Source organism: Zeus faber (assembly GCF_960531495.2).
Source record: "Zeus faber genome assembly, chromosome: 8".
Taxonomy (NCBI): Eukaryota; Metazoa; Chordata; class Actinopteri; order Zeiformes; family Zeidae; genus Zeus; species Zeus faber.
Genome location: NC_137195.1, coordinates 13,103,335 through 13,125,677, shown reverse-complemented (window position 1 = coordinate 13,125,677; position 22,343 = coordinate 13,103,335). Strand labels below are relative to the sequence as shown.

The window sequence follows — 22,343 nt, the reverse complement described above, 5'->3', positions numbered from 1 at the left end:
CAGTTTGATTGTCAGCGGAACCAAGGAGGATTTATATAACCTGTACCTTCTGCCCGAGGGCATCAGCTCGTACTCGTGCAGGATGTGGTTTGAGTCACGGGTGATTTTAAGGCCCTGCCCCATCACATCTCCTCAAATAACTCCCGGAGAGAAGATGGGGGCAGCATGCCAGTGTTTTTTCCAGCCCTTTCGATCAGGTTTGGTAATTCAGATTTGGATTTAACGGACAGGTTACCATACCAGGCTGTGATGCCATAACGAATGATAGGTTCAATGGCTGCCCTGTAGAACATTAACTTAATGCTTTTATCCACTGCATGGACCCTGAGCCTTCGCAGAAAATACAGATGATGACTGATTTGTATGTTGTAACCTGCGCAACTCTCTCCCCTTTAATTAGAACTAGACCATTAATTTTTTTTTTTTGAAGTTTAAAATCAGGTTGTACCCCTATCTCTGACTTATACACAGCAATGTCTGAATATTTTGTCAGCAGGCTGCGCATGGCTGTATCATCAGAAAGCTGGATAATGTGGTTGCATTAGTGTATAGTGTGAAAAGAAGGGGAGTGCTTACACAGCCTTGAGGAGCTCCAGTGCTTATAACCTGTGTGTCAAAGAGAGTCGAGTTGACTTTCACCTGCTGTTGTCTTCCTATGGGAAATGCATGGTACCATCAGATTATATGGGGTTTCACCTCCAGCTATTTCAGCTTGTTTAACAGGGTCTGAGGGAGTATAGTATTAAATGCTGATCTGAAGCCCATAATAGCCCATAGTCTAGCATTAGATGTAGGATTTTCAAGGTGCTTTAGAATGAGCTGGAATAGAGGGCTCCAGGCTGGTGTCAGCTCATCAGCAAATGTTTTGAGAAAAAGAGCCGAACAGCTCTCTGAGTGTGCAACTTTTTAAAAACCTTGGCCACAGCACTTGGCCACAGGATCAATGACTATTCTATCCCGTGTTGGATCACATGCCACTGTTATTGACAGGTTTCTACATTCATCAATACAGTTCTTCAGAATCAAAACGTTCATAAAAAAAATTGTTGAGTTTTTCTGTTTTTTTTCCCAGTTAATTCAGTACAGTACGTGCATTTGCCTCTTGTTAGAGTTGAGGTTGGTAATTTATTTTACGGAATCCCACAGTTTTTATGAGATATTAGTCGGGAAGGCTTCTCTTACATGGACCATGTTGCACTCTCGCTTTTTTTTTGTTTCCCCTCTCAGGTGTGATATAGTCGTTGTTGTTTGGGTGTATCCTAATGGTCTTTTTTTTGTACTACAGTGTCGACACAAAAGTGCCCTGTGATCGCCTCCACCACACTGTCAATATTCTTGTCCCGTTGGAAAACATCCCAATCTGTGTCCAGGAAGAAACCACTTAGCTATTCCTTACTCCTACCCTGCCAGACACTGACAGTTGCTTCATTTATGGGCGGACCTGAAATGGCGCCATGCCATTGTTCCTACGGCCCATTATTCCGAAACCCCAATAGTCCAAAAAGTGTATTGACCATGGACGACACGACGCCCGAACCCCAATGGTAAACATAACCATCTGTACCTTCATAAACCATATTGGTTATACCTACTGTAAACTCAACCATCTCTAACCTTATACCCAAACGTAATCACCTGTAACCCCACATTTTTCGGACTACTGGGATTTTGGAAACAATGGGCCGTGGGAACAATGGGCAGTCCCCCCTGAAAGTGGGAATTAGCTGGATGGTGTTATAATCCGAATTTGAAAGAGGGGGTCTGATCTTCGCAGCATATGCATCTTTAATGTTACTTAAGCATTTGTCCATATGCCTCGGTGCGATTGATACAATCTTTAAAATCCTTCAGGGGTATCAAATCCTTCATAATGGAGTGGATAAGAGCTGACACAGAATATTTTAAGGAAGTTGGATTCACAGAAGTGGAAATATAAAACAAGGAAAGAAGCACATTTTCCGTTCACATAAAAAATGAGTAGTAGTAGTAGTGCACTTTTGCTTCGTTAATAATAAAATAAAATGTATAAAGAAATGTTATTCTCTGTATGATAGAGTGCTTGTGGGGATGGCAAAGCTGAGAGGGAGAGAGAGGGACTGAAAACCAGAGGCGGAGAGAGAAAGTATAAAAGAATGAATTGTCCTGGGAGTGTCAGGGACACAGATGCATGATTGTGCAGAGAAGTCAGGTGTAGCATACCAAGTACGGTGTACCGATAGGCGGATTATGATATTTGTACTTATCCCTGAAGTTTCTGCTGTCCTTTTTCTTGGAAATCTGTGCCCGAAATCTCTACCTCAAGGAATCACGGTTCTCCTCTCTCTGACGGTCTTCATGCTGATGGTCGCCGAGATTATGCCTGCCACTTCAGATTCCGTACCGCTGATCGGTCAGTCTCTTCTTTTCGACCGTGTGTGTGGTATTGCTGGTGGTGCGTATGATCTATATCACATGCAGGTTGTCAATGCGCTTGCGAGTTTGATGCCCTTACTTTGTTTTTACTGCAGGGCAGTACTTTGCAAGCACCATGGTGATTGTAGGCATGTCCGTCGTAGCCACAGTGATAGTGCTTCAGTTCCATCACCACAACCCTGACAATGGAAATATACCTCGTTGGGTGAGTCACTTCCCATTATTTCCTGTTTCTCCGTGTAACTTTTGTATCTGTGTGTGTGTGTACTTTTATTCTTTCCCCTTCTAAAGCCTGTCCTTGTCACTCAGGTGCAGTTGGTTTTGCTCCAGTGGGTTCCCTGGTTCTTGCGGATGAAGCGTCCAAGAGAGATGTTGGAACTTCCTCATCCCCATAGCCAGTCCAACTCCCGGAACAAGATCCTGTCCTCCCCCTCTACCACCACTTCCACCACCATCCCCAACCCGGTCCCGCCCACCCTCCCACAGAGCCTCACCTCCCCGCAGGCCCGCCTGGCACAGCTAAGCCAGCCACTACCAAATCAAATGGCCAGCTGTCCAAACTCCCAGCAGGTCATCCTCCCAAGTTCCGCCCAGAGGGACGTCGGCCTTAATCCCCATCCCCAGCCCAACGGCCATCTGCCTTACATGGGCTTCCAAACTTTGCAGACCCCTGTTGAACCGGAGCCAGGTCTGAGGAACAGAACCAGCAGCCGGGAAAAGGGGGGTGGTGGAGGAGGAGGAGGAGCAGCCACCCATCACCACCACCCGGCGCCCGCAAGGTTTGGGAGCTCCCCACAGCAAGCCCCTTTGTCCCCGGACCTTGACCCCTCAACTCCATCCTCCGGTCCCAGTGGCCTGGAGGTCAACGCCGGAGCAGAGGGAGCGGGTGCGATGCATACACACAGTCGTGTGGTCCGAGCTGGGGCTGTCGACATCCAGCTCCAGGCCCTGCTGGAGGAGGTGCAGTTCCTGGTGGAGCGTGTTCGTGAACACGACCGGCAGCTGAGCGTGTCGGAGCAGTGGCAGTTTGCTGCAGCCGTCATCGACCGCCTGTGCCTGGTCGGATTCAGCGTCTTCAACATCATTTGCACAATTGCCATCCTCATGGCTGCCCCGAACTTTGGAGAAGCACTGTCAAAAGACTTTCTTTGAGCAGCGGCAAAAGAAAAGAGAGAGAGAGAGAGAGAGAGAGAGAGAGAGAGAGAGAGAGAGAGAGAGAGAGAGAGAGAGAGATGTGGAGAGAAAGAAAGAGGGCTCTGTTGTTTTTATCGGCATTGGATGCTTAACTGCACATAATTCCTTTTCACAGAGGTGGAATGGATTGCTGCATACTTAGATTCTTTATCATACTGAGGATTGTAAATAGATTTAGGAAACTTTGTAGTGCAAATCTTTCCTCGAAACCTTAAACTCAGTGTGAAGAAGCCTCTTAAACTAAAATATAGTGCTGCTCTTTATTGTGGTGAGAATTTTAGTAATGGGCATGGCTAGATCGAAATCGAGTCCTTCTGAGTTTCTACGTAATTTCTATGTTGCATCTACTGTACGTCTTCAATATTTATCAGTGACTATCCCAAAGCAAGAGCAAGCAAGGGTTTCATCTATAATGTAATGCTCTGGAGCTGGCGCCGCCTGGAGCTATGTAGATAGTGCATTTGAAACTTTTACGCAAATTGGGTCTGAGGCTTGCTCCATTTTGTGAAGTTTCATGCTTTCATACCTGATGAATTTGGAAACTTTATCATGTAACATCATCTGAGTTTCCTTTTTTTTTTACGATGGGGTTTCTCATATTCCCAAACGTGAATAGTAAAAAATACCAAAATCTCTATTGATGGTTGATTGCTATATTTTTATATTAATGTAGCCGAGCAAAATGTTGAGTTCTACTGCTGAATAGCTCCACATTGACTTTACTCTGAAATGCAGACTGGAAATCTATTAGCAATTAAGAGAGAAACCACTTGGGATTATTGGGACACCACTGTTTGTACAGTAAGCAGTACTGGTTTGTGACACTTAGAATAGAAAACCAAAAGCCAAAGAAAATCACATCACAGACAGAAAGGTCGGAATAGCTTTTTTTTTTTTTAAGTTATATTTCAACACACACCGGCTGCGGGAGACGCCATGTTCAGTGGTACGAGGACGCGGAGTTGAAAGCTGAACCTGTGCTGCCATATTTTTGAGCAATGGTTTCTCATCCATAGAGATGAATATCATTGTCCGTAATTCTTGCGGTTATAAATTAGATTCAAGGTCAAAGCTCAGTTTGCGCTGCCCGGGATTCTGCTGCGTAAATGGAAACAGATCCACGGCGGAGATACCCATCCTCCCTTCCTTCACCGAACAACAAATACACAGAAAATGAATGTCCAGATCCCAGACTTCTAAGGTTCACGGCCTTTTAGTGGATTAAATTGTAACGCTCGGCGGCTGGCGGAGCTGTGAAACATGTTGAAACCCCAAATAAAATCTTTCTTGTTTTACACTTCACGGTCGCGCACCGTCGCGTCTCTTCTCTGGCTTCCCTCCATATTCCTCCGATCAAATCTACAGTTAAGGAGGACGCAGGAACGCAGCGTCGGAGGAGCCAAAGGGAGAGAGAGGAAAGATGGAGGTAATGATGCAGAGCAATGAAAGGAAAGACATAAGAAGAAGGCCAATAACGGAGGAGGGGAGGGAGGGGTTTGCGGAGGGCGCAGGAGGAGGAGAGAAGAAGGAAAAAACTGAGAGAAGAGACACGGGAAGAGAGAGGCGGCTGCAGCCGAGAAAGAGGAGAGGGGGCGGACAGAAAAAGTTGCTGACAGAGCGAATAAACGCCAATAAAAGTTTTTGACTGATTGGTCATTAATTTGAGAGGGGGGAGTGTGTGGGCGTGTGTGTGTGTGTGTGTGTGTGTGGGGATGGTCTCTGATCCGGACGCTGCTGCATTCCACGGTGTTTTTGCACGCATACAGTAGATTCGGGGTGTTTACCAAAATAGACGACAAAATAGAATACACATTCTGATCCGAAAGCATTTGTATAGACCCAAACATAATTGGCTGTGAAAGTGTGGAAGCAAAAATGCTAGCCGCCTACTCAATTACACAGGCACTCTAAGCACTTTAAAGACTGATTACTATTATTGTTATTATTGCTATTCTGATGGACTGTATTGTCATGCTTGGGTATCGTCTGTCATGCACAGTCTGCACTACGCCTGCCTTTGCAATAAACCTTTTTTGAATTCCATTATACATTTTAAGTATGTGCAGTCCTCAGTTGAACGTACTGTGTGAGCTTCTCTCTTTGGCCGACAGAGTTCCCTTCTTCATGTTCCAGATTGCGCGGCCCGGGGTCCCTGTCTTACAAAACTAAGAGACGGGCTGGAGTGCGGCTCATACATCTGAAGTCGTTCCTCCCGTGTCAGTGTTGCTGTCACCCGCTCGCTCAGTGCCGGGGAGCAAAGTGGCTTCTCTTTGTACAGAGGACAAATAAATATAAGTGTGAAAAGACGAAGGCATAGGGCCAAGTGTGGAAAGCAGCAAGTGCCTTTGGTGTCAAGGGGCGACTTCACTGCAGTCCTCAGAAAATGTTCGCGCACGCACGCGCACGCACACACGCACGCACGCACGCACACTCACACACACACACTGCTAAAGTGTGGGCCCTGCTGCAGACATATTGCAGTGGCCACCCCATCCTCCGTGCACCCACACCACAACCACGCATGGCTGCCTACAGTACAAGAATTGTGCATCGGCGTCCAATCTATATTATGTTTGCTCGTGCGGAAAAATAAAAAGAGACACAATACACGCTGTGGGAGAAGAGAGGCAAAATACCATTCTCGAATACAGTTTAATCAATGAAAGTTATCTTAAAACAAAACGTTATTTCACAAAATGACAGAAAGCATCGCTTCACTTCCAACATAATACACTTACGAGATATCTTTCTTTACTTTCACACTTTCAAAGCCAATTATGTCTCATATTATTTATTTGGGCTTTCTTTACAGTACATTTTTCATATTTTCAATGACAATGTCAATAATGAACTGCCTAAATCTATGATTGAATGGTATTGCATCCATCAGGCTAGTTCCGTGTTTCACAGGAATATTTTTGTCAGATTTCCGGATGTTTTGAGACCACAGCCCACACCTCTTCATTCAATAACATTTAATTACTGGCTGTTTGTGGCCTGGTGTGGGTCGATATGGGCGGCTATTTCACTGTCTAATGGATAATTGTCCACCAGATCTCATTAACAGACTTGGGAGTTGGGGAGCAGAGGAATTAGGAGAAGACAGAGGCACTCTAACTGGAAAATGAGCTAAAGGCTGGTGGGTGGGTACAATAGTAAGGCTGGGGAAGTAGCACATTTTGAAGATTAATTTATAGTTGTAGTAGGCTTTATTCTCGCTGAGATTTATGCTAGTTTTAGATTTATTCCGCCCATAACGTGACCTCTTTATGAGGACACATTGGAGAGTCTGTTAGTCAGACAAGTTATTCGAACCCCAATGTGGAAAGACAAGTTAAAAAGAAAAATGCAGAGAAAATGAGCGCTTTGCATTGATAAATCAGTTTATTTAAAAGAATATGTTACATTTTATTACAGTAAGCAACTTACCCAAATGACCTTGTCTTGAATTTGAATGTTTTAACATCACAAACTGAGCATAATTCTTCAAAAGCCAAACCCAATCAGGTGAAAATAGCATACAACTAGAGATGCTTGGTTTGTATAGCATGTACTATCAAAATAAATTAAATATAGGTGAAAAAATGAAGTTATCCTCTGACAGAGTGAGGGAAATAAAACCAAAAGAAAAAAGACAGACATGAGTGGGAGCTTGATCGGCCAAAGTCAGGCGATCCACCATGTCAAGTATCAGCCACACTCCAGTAAACAAACTTGGGTCCTGGGACACACAGCAAACCTTTGGACCTCCGACAACACAGTCAATTAACACAGCCGACGTCTGCTGGAGCCGATCAATCACCAGAAGCGTCCGATGGTGAACTCAACACCGTGGTGATTATGAAAAACACAGCCACTGGCTTGTCACTCTGACACTGCTTGCGGACACATAGGACATCATTTGTATTCCTATTACGCCTTCCCTCCGTGTCGCTGAGGTGCACAAGAGGACTCTGAAAGCATCGGTTTAATGAGGGTGACAATAAATTCCTGTTCCACAATGAATGATGAAGCAAGCGGCCCCCTTTGTTGATACCGTCCCGCTCGAAAGATGATATCACCGGGCTCCTTTTGGACCGACTCTAGAGCAGCTTAATCGCACAACAGAGTACAGGCTACGGGGAGATATATGAGTCTTGCGTGGAAGGGCCAGCTAAATTATAGGCCTGTTGTAAAATCCAGGGGGGATCTCTCACAGACAAACAAATGGCCCTTGATTTAGTGGCTAGTTGACAGATACTGTAGAAAGATGTGCAGGGAGAGAAGGACCCCTGCTGTCCCCTGTGGGAAGTGCACACCCGTCGCGTCACGCAGTCAGCGGAGCCTTCGCTGTGTGCTTTTAAAATGTCCTTTGCTCAAAAGATCTGAGCAGAGCTTTTTCGATTTATATTCTTAACACATAAATGTCTACTTTATGGCAAAATCAACCCTCCATAATATACCTTAATCTTATGTCGCAGTATTAAATAAGCCTATGTTCTTGCTGCAATATAATGCCCGATGCCCGTTTCTTGACTTAAGTTCCTATATTTGGAGGTCATTAATACTGTTGTTTAAAGTGCAAAATTTGCAGGACTACCTGCTAATACGTGAAACATTCTGTTTTGTACCCCCCCACCCACCCCATAAAAATCATTCATTAATAATTAACCCCTTCGTAGATGAAACATCAGCTGTATGTCTAGCAATACCACACAAAACATCTTGTCTTCTCCCTCATGTTTTCTCCTGATATGCCACATTATTTTACTTCCCTGTTAAAAATGTTTTTTTTTGTTTTTTAGAGACACACAGGAGTGAACGTAATGTAATATATGTAATGCAGTTATAGCTTACATTCTCTAAAGGCCTCTCTCTCTCTCTCTCTCTCTCTCTCTCTCTCTTTCTCTCTCTCTCTCTCTCTCTCTCTCTCTCTCTCTCTCTCTCTCTCTCTCTCTCTCTCTCTCTCTCTCTCTCTCTCTGTCGAGCCAGCCCTCAACTGTGTGGGAATTGGGAGGCCCCGCCGTGAGAACATTCAGCACAGCGACCACACGCCCGAGTGGAGCTTCCATCCGCCGTTTGGAACGCCGCCGCGTCATTCCAGAAGTTACCAAGCTCTGTGTCCGACGGTTTCTCGCCAGAGCCTCTGCGTCTCATGCCGGTCCCCCATTTCTACGTTTCAGTTTGTAACCGGACCGACATTCCTCAGATTCCCTCCGGGGAGGTGGGGGAAGTCACTGTTTCTCCTCATTCCCAGTCGGGTCGAATGGAGAACGGACAACGGATGAAGTCCAGCCTGGTTGCCGGTAAGGAGTCCATGAGTTGACGGTTTAAAGTGTATTAGCATATGTTAAGTATGTGTTCTGCCTCACGTAGTTTGTTTACTTGTTTATTTGTAGGTCGGTATACCATGGTCTAGCTTCTTTACGTGGAGATGCTGAAATGTCGCTGACGCCCATGTGGTTAATAGGTGAGTGTTGCCACTCCGGGGGGAGAGGGGGTTGGAGAGATGAGGAGCTGAAGACGGAGCCGGGCCGAGCGGAGTAGAGCAATGGCGATGACGAGGACGGGGAAACTAGGAGGTGATGATCCTCCCCCCTCCTCCTCCTCCTCCTCCTCCTAGGTGCCTCCATCCCTTCTGTGCCTCAACAGCTGGAAGATATTCTATAAACAGAAAACACTCATCAGCACAGAGGAACGCACGCACGCACGCACGCACACACACACACACACGCACACACACGTACACACACGCACACACGCACACACACACACACACACACACACACACACACACACACACACACACACACACACACGCACACACAGCTGGGCCATAGACAAGACAGAGGCAGGCAAGGCCTTACCTTGCCACACATACCGTCTTTGTTGCAGTTCTTGTTGTCCTTGTCCGTGGCCTCCTCTTCCACCTGCGGACACAGAGTCCCGGTCGGTTTAGTTACACGGACGTCAATCAAAGATTTATCGGGTCACATGGTGCAGAGAGGCGACGTTGGGCCCTTACCTCCTTCCTCCACTTCAGCTCGCAGAAGACTCTCTCGAAGCACTCGTGCATGTAGTTGAACTGGGGCGTTGGAGATTCAGAGTAAATACAAAGGCCGACCCCGTGGAGGACAGAGAAGATTGTTTAGAGCCCTTGGTTTCACTTTTGTTCTTAAAATCCTTGCCCACGAGTCAATTCTCATCGTGTGTGATTCTAACGGCGTAGTTTAACCACTCTGCCTGATGTACAGTAATCGTTATTTCAATTCAATGACTCAACACGACACTGAACCCTGACACGCTTCAAAATAAGAATATCACATTTCAAGAAATCTCTGTAACAATTCAGAATTGTTATGGAGATTTTTGGACTATTCTTTCCCCCCCGGGGCCTACAGGTCGCGCTCACTGCAAACACATGTGCTCACGTATGGCGTGAAGATCTTGACCCAGCGCGGTTTCTTCTCCCCCCGGGCGTACTCGAAGCAGAAAGCCATGCCCTCCTCGTCCGTGTCCCACCGCTGCATCTCCCCCCAGTCGAAAGCAATCACCTGGTTCTGGAGAGAAGCAGGGAGAGAGAGAGAGAGAGAGAGAGAGAGAGAGAGAGATAGAGAAAGAGAGAGAGAGAGAGAGAGAGAGAGAGAGAGAGAGGGGGAGAGAGAGTTTTACTCTGTCACAGAACATACTTCACATTGAAATGCGGACACACAGACACAGACACAGACAGACACAGACACACACACACACACACACACACACACAGACACACACACACACACACACACACACACACACACACCTCTAACGTTCCGTTCTCCGTGCAGGCGTGCAGTTTGAAGTGGTGTATGCTGATGGCTGTGATGACGTGGCCTTTGCGCCGGGAGTCGCAGGAACAATGGGGGAAGATGATCTCGTTGTAGCCCTCGCAACCCCTCAACAAACTCAGATACTGAAAGCAGAAGGATAGCGCCGAGGGGAGGATCGAGGCCAGAAGATTAGCGAAAAGAGAGGGGGAAAAGAAAAGGAAGAGAAAACAAACCGTACAGCAGGAATGTAATTGATAAAAAAGAGCACTGCATTTGACGTACAGGGTGTGATCGTCTACTGATTAAGTACATTTAAAATGTTGTCATGCATTTGCACAAGTTGTTATGCTTTAAGTGAAACTGCAAACAGACTTAATGCATTAAGTCAGTTGCAATTAAGAAAGCCAGTCCTCATTTATCGTAGCCATATTGTCCCACCAGCCGTATTTTCGGATACTATCTGAATCCTATCAGCCTGTGGTTCGGCTGAGTTTGGCCATTGCACTTTCCAGAGGCAGCCATTATAAGATTACACAATCTGCTTAGTGGCTTGTAAACTGGGGAAACACACAGCCTTCTCCTGGTACTGTGCATTCACTTTTCACTGCTCTTCTTTCTGAGCCCGGTACAACTCAAAATATGCAATCCTTGATCTTCTCAAATATTAGTCAGTTCTGACCACTTCACGCGCGTTTTTCAATGACACTGAAAATTCATGTCATCAGCCATAAAATACCACCAGGAGCCCTTGTTGTCCCGCTACAGTACGTGTCACAATATGGAAATTGTGTGTGTGTGTGTGTGTGTGTGTGTGTGTGTGTGTGTGTGTGTGTGTGTACATTCTTCATGGACGGCAGGGGCTCACCATGGCCATCTTCTGCTGCTCTGCCAGCTTCTGTAGCTGGTAGGACTTCTGCTCCGTTTTGATGAATCCCTTCTTCACGTCGTCCTCGGCCTGGTGAGGTGCAGGATATGGAAGACTGTCAGGACACACAGACCTGTACCCCGGCTGTATGCCGTCACATACGCAGAACCAAGGGACCCGGACCTGGTGGAAGCAGTAGTTGATGGCCAGCTGGTTGTCGTTGAGCAGGATCTCCTCCTCGGTGGTGAACAGCCACTTCCTCAACGTGAGGCAGGTCCCGGGGATGGCGGAGGTGTAGTTCTGGACGTAGAGCTTGTGCGGAAACTCGTTGGGGGCCAGCTTCCGTACTGGCAGAGATGGACAACGAGAGGAGGTGAGGCGACAAAAGGACGGGATTGGGGAAGCGCCGACGTCATCGGCGTGCACCGTCTACCCGTCCGAGGAGGTGTCACCACAGGCTACTCCGATCACACTCTCAGAGCCACACAAGCCCAGCCATTTTACAAATATGGAAGAGCCTTTAGCTTTGTGTTTGTGTTTGTGTGATCAAACAGGGCCAGAGAGCAGGACAAGGCTCATTACTGATGCTACCGAGTGGTTCACATCTGATGTGGACACTAAGGGGGGAGGGGAGGGGGGGAGCAGTCGTCCTGAAGGGGAGCTAAACCTTCCTCTACATCAATTATTCATCCAGCGAGCAGGGAGACAGCTTCCGTCAAGACTACCATTGCTTTATATAGGCGCAGCCACTGTAAGCTCTCTTTGCATACAGAGGGTGTACGGGTGGTGAGGGCGAGGGCGCGTGAGAGATGATAGGAATGGGAGAAGATGAGGAGAGGACAGCGAAAGGGGAGAGAGGGAGATATTGACATTTAAATTTGCCGTGCTGAGAGGGAGAACTTTGTTCATTCAGCCGTTTCAAGAGAGCTCCCTCTGTGATGGAAACACTGCGCTCCTCTGTGTACGTTCTCCCTCAGACCCAGAGTGAGCGGGTCGGGTAAGTCGATTGGTTTGAAGCCCCAATGAAGGGGTTTCGTCGTCCTTTTACCTCCCAGTGACTTTATCATCTTTTAACCTGCTCGTTAATTATATGAACAACACTGGCCAATGGAACCGTCACCCGCCCAGACAGTCCATTCCTCTACAATGAGACCAAATGTTCAAAATGCTGGCCACCAGGCTGGATTCCTGCATTTCATTGGACGATTGATATGCAGAACCTGTAACCTGACATTTTTGTACTCTGTATTACCTTTTTGGGTATTATTTCATCTTTATTTTATTTTATTTATACTATTCTATTCACTTACTGCATTACATTTTAGGAATCAGGTAGTTTCAGTTAGTTGCTAGGTAGGAATTAGGTTAGCTATTATGTTCAGTTTAGTAACTATTGTGCATAATCTCCGGATGTGTTGCAAAGACATTTCACTGCATATATGTATGAACTCATGTATATGTATGTGACAAATAAACCTCTTAAATCTTGAATCTTGAATTGAAACAATAACACAGCGGCAATTACTGAGAGATGACATTGTTACCGCTGCAATGTCATTAACTTTTCTGGTCAAAACCCTGGAAAGTGAAAGTAGCTCTTTGCAACTAGAGGCGATGGAGTTCAAGGGAAAGGCAGTTTTTGGAAATGCTCTTCAAAAAATGTTCACGTCTTGATTTCTCAGTGCAGTAAGATAATCCCTTTTGTTCCAATTAAGAAACAAGTTCAAATGATGTTGTTAAAAGGAGCAATATATTTGAGAACTTATATCTCAAGGACTGTTGTAGGTGTTGTAGGTGAAAACTAATGAGTAGACAGACAGTTTAAAAAAAAGGTATGGAACCAGTTTCTCTACTAGCGTATTCCTGCTGAGTGTGGCAGGGAGCTGTGTGTGACACGCCATTCCACCACAGGTTCAAGATTTCAACAAAATATTAATCCAACTTGGACCAACCAAAATACTACATGTGAAAAGTAAAGAAAATGTGGAGTAAGTTAAATAGAATTCAGTCTAGTGCTTACACAGGACAGTGAAGGGGCCGCATCACCATGTGGGAATACGCACGCACACACACACACACACACACACACACACACACACACACACACACACACACACACACACACACACACACACACACACACACACACACACACACACACACACACACACATTCTCACTAACCAAAGGTGTGGTTTATGACTTCGAACAGAGCAAAGTAGCTGGCTGTTACACTGTCCATCCCCACCTTCACCACCACAGCCTGTGAGCGAAAGTGAGAGCGAGCGAGAGAGAGAGAGAGAGAGAGAGAGATTTTTATTTGTGTCATTGTTTGTTAATATCAGATACGGACTGATGCCACGATAGAAACTTAAATATTGGGCAAAATTGTTGCTTACCTGGTAGACCTGATCCGTGGTAGAGTTCTTGCGCACCCTGACGGTGACTGTGGTCTTATCAGGCATGGCTATTCTCAGCTCCACATCAGAGACGCCATTATAGTTCTAAAGGTTGAGAGAGAGAGAGAGAGAGAGAGAGAGTGAGACAGAGAGAGTATAGTGGGTCAGACAACAAAGGGGAGGGGGACAAAATTTCCACAAACATAATATAGATACAGACAAAAACACTACAACATGCGACACACACAGCAAAAAGAGAGGAACACATGCAGAGAGAGAGAGAGAGAGAGAGAGAGAGAGAGAGAGAGGGAGTGGGAGAGAAAACGTTTCTCTGTCTTACCTCATCTGATTCTGACAGGAACTCCTGCATGATGTCACTTTCTCCGATGACACGCACAGAGCACACTGCAAAAAACACACACACACACACACACACACACACACACACACACACACACACACACACACACACACACACACACACACACACACACACCATAGCCTATTAGTCTCTGTGGGACAAGAAAAACTTTCCACCCAAACCTTTCTCCCTTTCCTTCTCTTTCATTGTAGAATGTCCCATTTTTTTGTTTACCATTTTTGATGGAAAAATATTCACACGTATCTATTTCTTTTAATTTCGGTTTTCTGACATGATGTGGGAAAGTTCAATATCAAGTAATTACTTTGAAAAAAAACCCCCAAAAAAAACCCACTTTTGAGCTTGAGATCATTTCAAATTCAAGAGAATATTTGTCACATACATATACATACTCTCATACATTTATAGGCCACATTAAACTATCTAGTTACAAATATTCATGTGAAACGTGAATGAAGCAAAATCATGGGTGATGTGCCATATTACGCATGACGGAAACAATTATATATTCTGCCATTATGACCCCATAACCTCCCTGTCAGAATTAAATTTAAAAAAAATAAAATAAAATAAAAGCTCTGAATTAGATTATTTTTCCTGAGAAATGAAGGCCTCTCACCTTTCTCCAGGTATTCCTCCAGGCCTCTGCGCCGGGCGTCCAGCTGCTGTTCTGACAGGGAGAACGGCCACTTCCCCGGCAGCTTGGGGAATGTGTAATTGGCAAACTCCCTCTTCAGGTTCTGGTGCAGGATGGCAAACTCTCGGTAACGCTTCGAGCAGAGCTGTCTGCCTGCCATGTACACATTATACACCTGGAGGCGGGGCGACGAAATAAAACAAAGTTTGGATTTTGCTTTGGGAACATATATTACATAAACCCATTTAATGATAAATAATAGATATTTAACTATTTTTTGATTCAAAAACGGTGTGTTTTTCTAAATGATGGGTGTTTTGTCATGTATGTCATTGCGGCTGCAACTCTGGAATTTCCCTTTGTGGATTAATAAAGTACCTTTATCTTTATCTATTGAGAAATAGAAAACGATAAAGAAACACAGACAAACACATTCCCAATTCAACTACAGTCGTAGGTACATAACACTTTTCTTCTCCTAAATGTTCCTTGTATCTGTCAACACCTTAATAATCACCCTTCCCTCCTCAAATCCACCCATCTTGGCGCACGCACGCACACACACACACACACACACACACACACACACACACACACACACACACACACACACACACACACACACACACTCACGCACAAGCTCACCACAAACTTCTCCTGATTGAGCTCGGTGTGTTTGTAGGTGGGCACAGAAATGGGGACGGCCTGTTTGTCTGAGTAGTCGTAACAGGACTGGGCCGAGCCGTCGTCTCCCGGGTCCAGGCAGTCCGCCTCCTGGGGCGGGACAGACAGTACGGCCAGCACCAGCTCCCGTTCCCCGGCCCGGATCAGGTCCACCACCTGCTTATGGGTCGCCCCCTCCACATTCACCCCATTTCTGATTGATGCAGAAAGTGGAATAGAGAGAGAAAAAGGCAGAGAGGATTAAGAAGGTGACTGGGCTGCACAATATACAGTATATAATATTTATATGAGGATATGAATAACCAAAATATTGAGCTTTGTTGCATAGATCCTCTGTTGTGCAAAAGCTGTGATATAGTATTTAGAAAAATCTATGAATTTTTGTATGTATGTGATTTGAGGAAGATTGGGCCAGAATGTCTCATTCAGGCCCAACAAATATTAACCTAAAAAGGGGAACAGCAGGAAATCCTCTGGATATACTGTATGTTCACACAATCTATGGCTAGGCTGTGTCTGGGCTGCTTCAGCAATTCATTTTCTTCCATGTGGAACAAGAACAAGGCTAGTGACACAAATTTCAAGATGAATCAAAAAGAAAATAGAAAATGCACTGTGAGTTGTACTGCTATCACAACATCTATGAAAACAATTTAGTCCATCATGCAGCTCTATGTGAAAGGTCAACCAATATATATATATATATATATATATATATATATATATATATATATCTCTTTTGCAGAGCGCTGTAGTGATAAACCAACTGAACACACACACCAAAATGCAATACAAGGATACTGGCCGAGGACAAATGTACATAAAACCACCAAAACAAGATCTGACTTTGATAGATGTCACCCAGCCATAGTCTCTGTGTGAGTCCTGATAGCAGCCAGGCGTCTCTCCTCTCATAATCACTTCACGAAGGTCAGATCTCCGGGGGCAACAGGATCATAGGATCATGTCAGGGAGGGTGAACATGAGCAGCCTGAGCCTGTTCCCAGCCATGTATCGGGGGCATTTGCTGACAACAGCGTTTCACCCGTCTATAGTTAGACTACTTTGTTTCAACCGCAGTAATTCCCCTGCACACAGAGTATACACACGCACGCACAACGATTTAAATAGTCAAACCGATAACAGTGGCCACATACCCAAACAAGAGTTCAAAACACATCTACATGTCACAGAAGTAATGCAGTTTAACTTCCTCTAATAACTAACTAAAAAGCAACTAATGATAAACTGGACAGGTCATTGAACATCAAAAAAGGTCGATGGAGTAAGGAATACACTCTGTTTAGATTGTAAACAGAGTGGCCAGAAACCCTACTACCAAAGTGTAAGTTATGACTCTTTTGTGCGTGCCAGGAGTTATAATAAACAATATGTGCTTCCCTTTTAACATACACCATCAAAACCATTTGAAAACAATGATATAATGTTAATATAATTTTCATGTATATAACCCATTGTAGACACCCTATTCTATTGGCTCATTTGGTTGATTATTCTGTCTGCCGGTGCTGTGTCTTTGCAGGAGCCTCCTACGCCGGGTGGAGTGCAGACACACTGAGACTTGTGTGCGCCCACAGCTTTAATTTTCTGCATTTACATCTCTGATTACTGATGTACAAACACTGCTGTTATTATCACATTATCTCTAATTTTTTTGATAATCACACAAACGAACACGTTTAAACAAAGCGGGCCTATCCATTGTTCATTCTCATAACTTAAGCCAACAAGTTCACAGTCTCAAGCAATTGTATGTTATATAAATAAATACAGCAAAATTGCACATGGCAATCACATAGCTGGTAATTTAAAAGGAAAGGGCAATAATAAAAGTAGAAACTATTATTTAGGGCTGATAAGAGGCAATAAGAAAAGGGGTGGGGTGTTTCTGTTGTATCTGTGTCTGTCAGTGTGTTGAAGAAGGCACATACACCAGAAGCTAAGAAGCAATAGTTATAGTATACTATTATAGTTTTATTGTGCACTGAAACTAAGCCAGGCTTTTGATCCCTAAGTGCCCTTGCTGTCATAATTTCAAATAGTTTCAAATGCATAGTGCATATGCATGCATTGCAACACTGTCATGCACACATAGTGAATGCACACACGTACACTACATACACGGACACACAGACACAGACACACACACACAAAAATATTGGGGTCAACAAACTGCCAGGTTACCAGCGGCTACCCAATTACAAAGCAGGACACAGCATCAACTAACCAATGGAAGGCACACGTATACATCACAAAACCAATCAGAATGGAGCTCATGACAAACCCTCCTTTCTACAACCCCAATATTTCACCCTCTCTCCATCACACACACACACACACACACACACACACACACACACACACACACACACACACACACACACACACACACACACACACACACGGGCTGATGCTGTGCTGTTGTCCCTCTCCATGGCAACAGAGTGTAACATCAGCGGGCAATCTGTGCACACTAAAGACATCAAAACACGTCGTTATTATGTAAAAACAACGTAACACACACACCCTGACGTTAAATCTCAGCCGTGCAGGTAAACAATAACAACGCCTCGGACCATCATCACCACTGCGTGACCACAAGAAAAATGTCATATTAGAACAACTTCTTATTTTTGACAGTGTGTGCATCGTTGATATTGCCACACACACTTCGACCGGCGGGTGAACAGGTGTGTGTGGCCAGGTGAGCCCTGCCTCGCCCCTTATCCCGCAACTGACCCCTCGCAGGGTCAGCACCAGCCGCCCGGGGCTGCTCGACGTCCGGACCCCGGCGACGAGCTCCGGCGGCCACTTACACTTCCAGGATCCTGTCCCCTTTGGAGATCCCGGCTCTGTCGGCGGCGCCCCCCGGTAGGACCGCGCTCACATGCTGCAGCGGGGCGTACAGTTCCCCGTTGATGCTCCGCAGTTGCCCCCCTTCGCTAACTTGTCCGCGGACGTTGAAGCCGTAGCCCGAATCGGACTTGACGATCCGGACTAGTCGCGGGCCCGATGTCACGGTGGTCGCGATCTGGCAGCTGCCGCCGGTACCCGGTGTACTTTCGCCGGACCCGTTCCGGGAGAGAGGCTGGGGCAACGGGGCGACGGGCGAATAGATTTCTTCCTCGTTGACGTCCGCCATTTCTCGACGCTATATCCAGCTCTCGGTCCGGCGCAAACCCCACAAACATTAGCTGGTTGCAGGCTAACCAGCTCGGCTAGTTCACCGGGGAGCGACGGAAAATGCCGATAACTCCCGATCATTCAGGACGGGTGCTGCGTTCCTCCGGAATCCGGAGTCGACTGTTCAGCTCCAGCTCGGGACACAAACACAGACCCCCCGCAGAGGAAAAAAACAACAAAACCCCAAAAACGTCCGCTTGCTTGCCAACGCTACACTCATGTGGCCGGGACGCTAACTCCCGCGGTGGTTTAGATCGAAGTCAAACATGCTTTCGAATCAAAAGCTGTGCAAATGGAACTTTGTTCAACGTTGAACCGTGTGTGCCGTGTGACGTCACGCTGGCCCGTTATCGCGAAACGCGGGACGCGGGGAGCTGACCCCGTCCCCGGGGTTCGACTTTGAATTGTTGAATTGCGACTGACGCGACCGCTCCTTTCGCACTTTCGCAAGGAGAGGTTTGGATTTTCCGAGCTCACACCTCAGTCGAATGCCGCACCGTGGGGCATGAGGATCCTAATCAAAAGTACAGCGGCGCTACTTTTTCAGTTGTCATGAGTTTATCGTATTTTTATTTACGACGAGCGGTAACGCGGTTGAAATGATACAGGTAGAAGTACAGTAAAATGCTTGCAGTTAAAGACACTATACCACAGCAGCTACTATCTGTCAGTGGAAACGCGTTTTATTCTATGCAAGTCTGAAGACAGTTATAAAACCACACGACAGTATCAAGCGCTTTCATTTCTAAATCGTATCACATAGGTCTTGATACTTTATCCAGTTTATTTTTTTTTGTTCCAATCTGAATTTCCCTGTTCATTCTCATTGTAGTCTATACTTATTACAACGATAACGAAATGTTTACAATACATGTATCTATGGTTTGGGATTATGAGTACAGTCATTTGCCCATTGACCCCAATTCATTTGTTATTTTGCATTTACTGCGCTTTGAGCGCCGCCTAGTGGCTATTTTCCCCAAGTGGCGCGTGTTAGTAATACGAGTTACTCGTAGTATTTGTGTTTGTTTACTATTTGTCTGAAGTGGAATATGACTACAGTTACTGGACCCCCACGTTATCAGCTTTTGTGAGTTAAGGAAATTCATGTCCAAGTTGGACACGCATGTGTCACAGGGCTGGGTGGTCTGAGTTTATCTTCATCCAAGTCAAGGTATTTACACAGCCATTATTTCTCAACAGCATCTGTTTTCTTTCATGTTTTTTTTTTTTCTTCGATTGATTGCAATCATTTGTGGCGGGTGAACGTTGGTAGTGCGGTGCTTGGCCATTGTACTCCTTTCCAATGGCTGCGGCCACATGAATAGACATTTCACTTTCGACAATGTCTTGAATGTGTAAATGGACTTCGAAAATAAAGTTGTCCGATTCCGTTCATTGGAATCTGTAGTTAAAAAAAGGAGAAAGGAGTGCTAAAAGGCACAAGGGCACTCTTATGTGTCAAAAAATGTTTTCATTCTTTTCTTGGGTTGTCGTAAAAGCAGGATAAACAAAAAAAGATTGCTGGTCTCTACAAGGTCCTCACTGCCTCGCCCGTTGTTTCCCCCTCATATTCCTCCTCTCCTATTTTCAAAATAGTCCTGACACTGTTTGTGGAATGTCAGGACAATTGTTTGTTTGTAATGTACTGAATGAATGGTTGATGTATTTGCTTGAGGGTTTGATTCTCTCGGGGTCGTTCAAACCTCTGATGAGACTGTGTCGCCCACGGCTTAAAGCAGGGATGTTTTGAGGCCCGAGCAGGACTCAGGGTACATATCAGGTACATGTGCCCAAATATGGATGCTTCATATTGCGCTTTGCAGCCTTTGCGCTGTTGTCCCTTGTTACATCAGGCCTAGTTTTTTTTTTTGTTTTTTTTTGAAACGAGTAAGGTTTCATTTGACATCGCTCCACTCAACAGTAGGAAGGAAACTGATCTGAGCTACCAAGGCAACACGATGACCCAAACACAGTCGATATCACCCCCACGGCTTTAGATCCATTCTATTATTCATGGGATCTAACTGAACTTAATTGCGTCATATGATCTCTTTAGCCTCTCCGTGTGTTCGCCGTGATGTGGGATCAAGTCGAAGCTCTTTGCGTTTCATAGGACCGTATCAGCTCAAAAACAGCGTTAGAAAGTCATGCAAGTCATGCAGGTTCATCTAATCAGGAGACCCACCCTTCAAATTGTTTACATTGAAATTACCTGAAAGTAATTTTGATGAACTTTCACATATCGTCATTTTTACGCTGCCGTGCAGGCATCAGATACAGGGTTAGGGTTAGGGTTAGGGTTAGGGTTACGGTTAGGGTTAGGGTTACCCTAACCCTTCACAACAATTCAGACAGACCGACAGGCAGATAGAATGTCAGCAGGGAGTTGATATCAGAAAAAGTCCTGCAGGATAAAGAAAACCTTCAATAGGGTTGCACCGCACACATCAGTCACTCTTTCTAGGGAAACCATGGCAGTGATGGAGTGCACCACAGAACAACGTGGGTAACTTGTACTCAATATTTGATGAGATCATGTCTGTCTCACTCCACGGCATTCAACACCTGCGGCAAAATCAGTGAGTACAAAAAGCAAAGCTTCTGTTGTCTTTTATTTATTTTCAGCAAGCTATGGGTATATAGTACCAAGGCACTCTGCATATTAAACCATAGTCGTGATTTTACCAGCAGCTTACTCAGGTGTGCAAAAGGCCAATATCCGTAATGTCCGTTACCAGCAGACACACCTGTGCTACGTTCTACATGAAAAAAAAAAATCCCATCTCTATCCCATATGTACATATTATTATATCATATCAAATGTACATCATAGGACTGTAGATACTGTTGCTCTTCCGGCTTAGGCTTCTTGCTCCACTTCTTCGCCCTTGGACTTCTTGCCACCCTTGCCTCTTGTGTTTTTGTGGTACGCCTTGGCTAAGGACATTACACACCTGGAGAACTCTTTGAAGTTGACGTCACCATCGTGGTTCTTATCGGGCATTTCAATAGCCTCACTGACATCATTTGGATTGATCGTATCCTGGGGAACACGTAGGGAGAGTTATTTGGCATCATAGTCAATGTACAGTATTGTGTAGTGGAAAAACACATGGATCCATGTTGTGCATACATAGGTAAACTGTATTGTGTGTATATACTGAGGAGTACATATTTGCAGCCTGTTACAGTATGTTTACAATGAAAGCATGTTTTTATTCTCTTACTTTGAGCCCAGAGGTGTTCACTTCTTCATCCATTATACGTTTGAAATCATCACTATTGATCTGGTTTTTCTTGCCTTCTTGGCCAGCATGGGTCTCAAACATTTCCACCATGGAAACGATAATGCTCTCTAGCTGAGGCATGACTGTAGCTGGAAGAAGAGAGAGAGAGAATTTCTATAAATCACTAATACGTTAAAATCGTGGCGTTAAAAGCCTTGAAAAATTAAAGCAAACATAAAAATGATGTCAAGTTTTAAGATAGTGGAGATTTCTTTGTGTGTACTGGTAACCAATTGTTAGAAATGTAAACTTAAACCATTCCAGTTTGAAACCCTTTTTTGTTTTTTTAATTAAGCCTGAAATGGTGAAAAATATTCTCAGTTCATTGGAAATTCCACCTCCTACATTTGTACTCACCGTTGAGCAGCGAGGGGAGGAAACTGATGGAGCTGATGTCAACACCGCTGGCTTTAGTCCTGTGTGAGACTGAGGGGAAAGCCTCTTTTTATAGAGGGACACCCGCTGTATCACACTCTCATGCATATGTAA

At 45.1% G+C, this 22,343-nt stretch overlaps 2 protein-coding genes and 1 long non-coding RNA gene across 5 annotated transcripts in view; 1 reads left to right on the top strand and 2 right to left on the bottom strand.

Annotated features, from left to right (window-relative positions):
* Window positions 1-3,564, top strand: part of LOC307233772 (neuronal acetylcholine receptor subunit alpha-7-like) — a gene marked incomplete at its 3' end in the record, with an annotated part of 5,680 nt that extends 2,116 nt beyond the window's left edge. Inside the window, exons 7-9 of the mRNA XM_080005187.1 lie at window positions 2,303-2,389; window positions 2,508-2,617; window positions 2,722-3,564. Coding sequence (XP_079861313.1) covers window positions 2,303-2,389; window positions 2,508-2,617; window positions 2,722-3,564 — 1,040 coding nt within the window. The remainder of the gene's footprint in view (window positions 1-2,302; window positions 2,390-2,507; window positions 2,618-2,721) is intronic.
* A 3,863-nt stretch (window positions 3,565-7,427) lies between these two features.
* snx27b (sorting nexin 27b) lies at window positions 7,428-18,737 on the bottom strand. Of its 3 annotated transcripts, none has more exons than XM_080006014.1 (13): window positions 18,198-18,737; window positions 15,322-15,553; window positions 14,659-14,851; window positions 13,998-14,062; window positions 13,658-13,762; window positions 13,443-13,521; window positions 11,443-11,606; window positions 11,260-11,349; window positions 10,388-10,537; window positions 10,017-10,145; window positions 9,611-9,670; window positions 9,453-9,515; window positions 7,428-9,249 (listed from the first exon to the last, which is right to left on the bottom strand). In XM_080006014.1, exons 1-13 carry the CDS (start codon window positions 18,521-18,523, stop codon window positions 9,205-9,207), a joined length of 1,701 nt encoding a protein of 566 aa, XP_079862140.1. In that variant the 5' UTR covers window positions 18,524-18,737; the 3' UTR covers window positions 7,428-9,204. The 3 variants fall into 3 exon arrangements, with proteins under 3 accessions (XP_079862140.1, XP_079862138.1, XP_079862139.1); XM_080006012.1 differs by having other exon boundaries at window positions 9,467-9,515; XM_080006013.1 differs by having other exon boundaries at window positions 9,467-9,515; window positions 10,017-10,139.
* Window positions 18,738-21,161: 2,424 nt separating this feature from the next.
* LOC307234452 lies at window positions 21,162-22,343 on the bottom strand. The gene is made up of 3 exons (XR_013844300.1): window positions 22,212-22,343; window positions 21,795-21,943; window positions 21,162-21,610 (listed from the first exon to the last, which is right to left on the bottom strand). It is a non-coding gene; the product is annotated as an uncharacterized lncRNA (long non-coding RNA).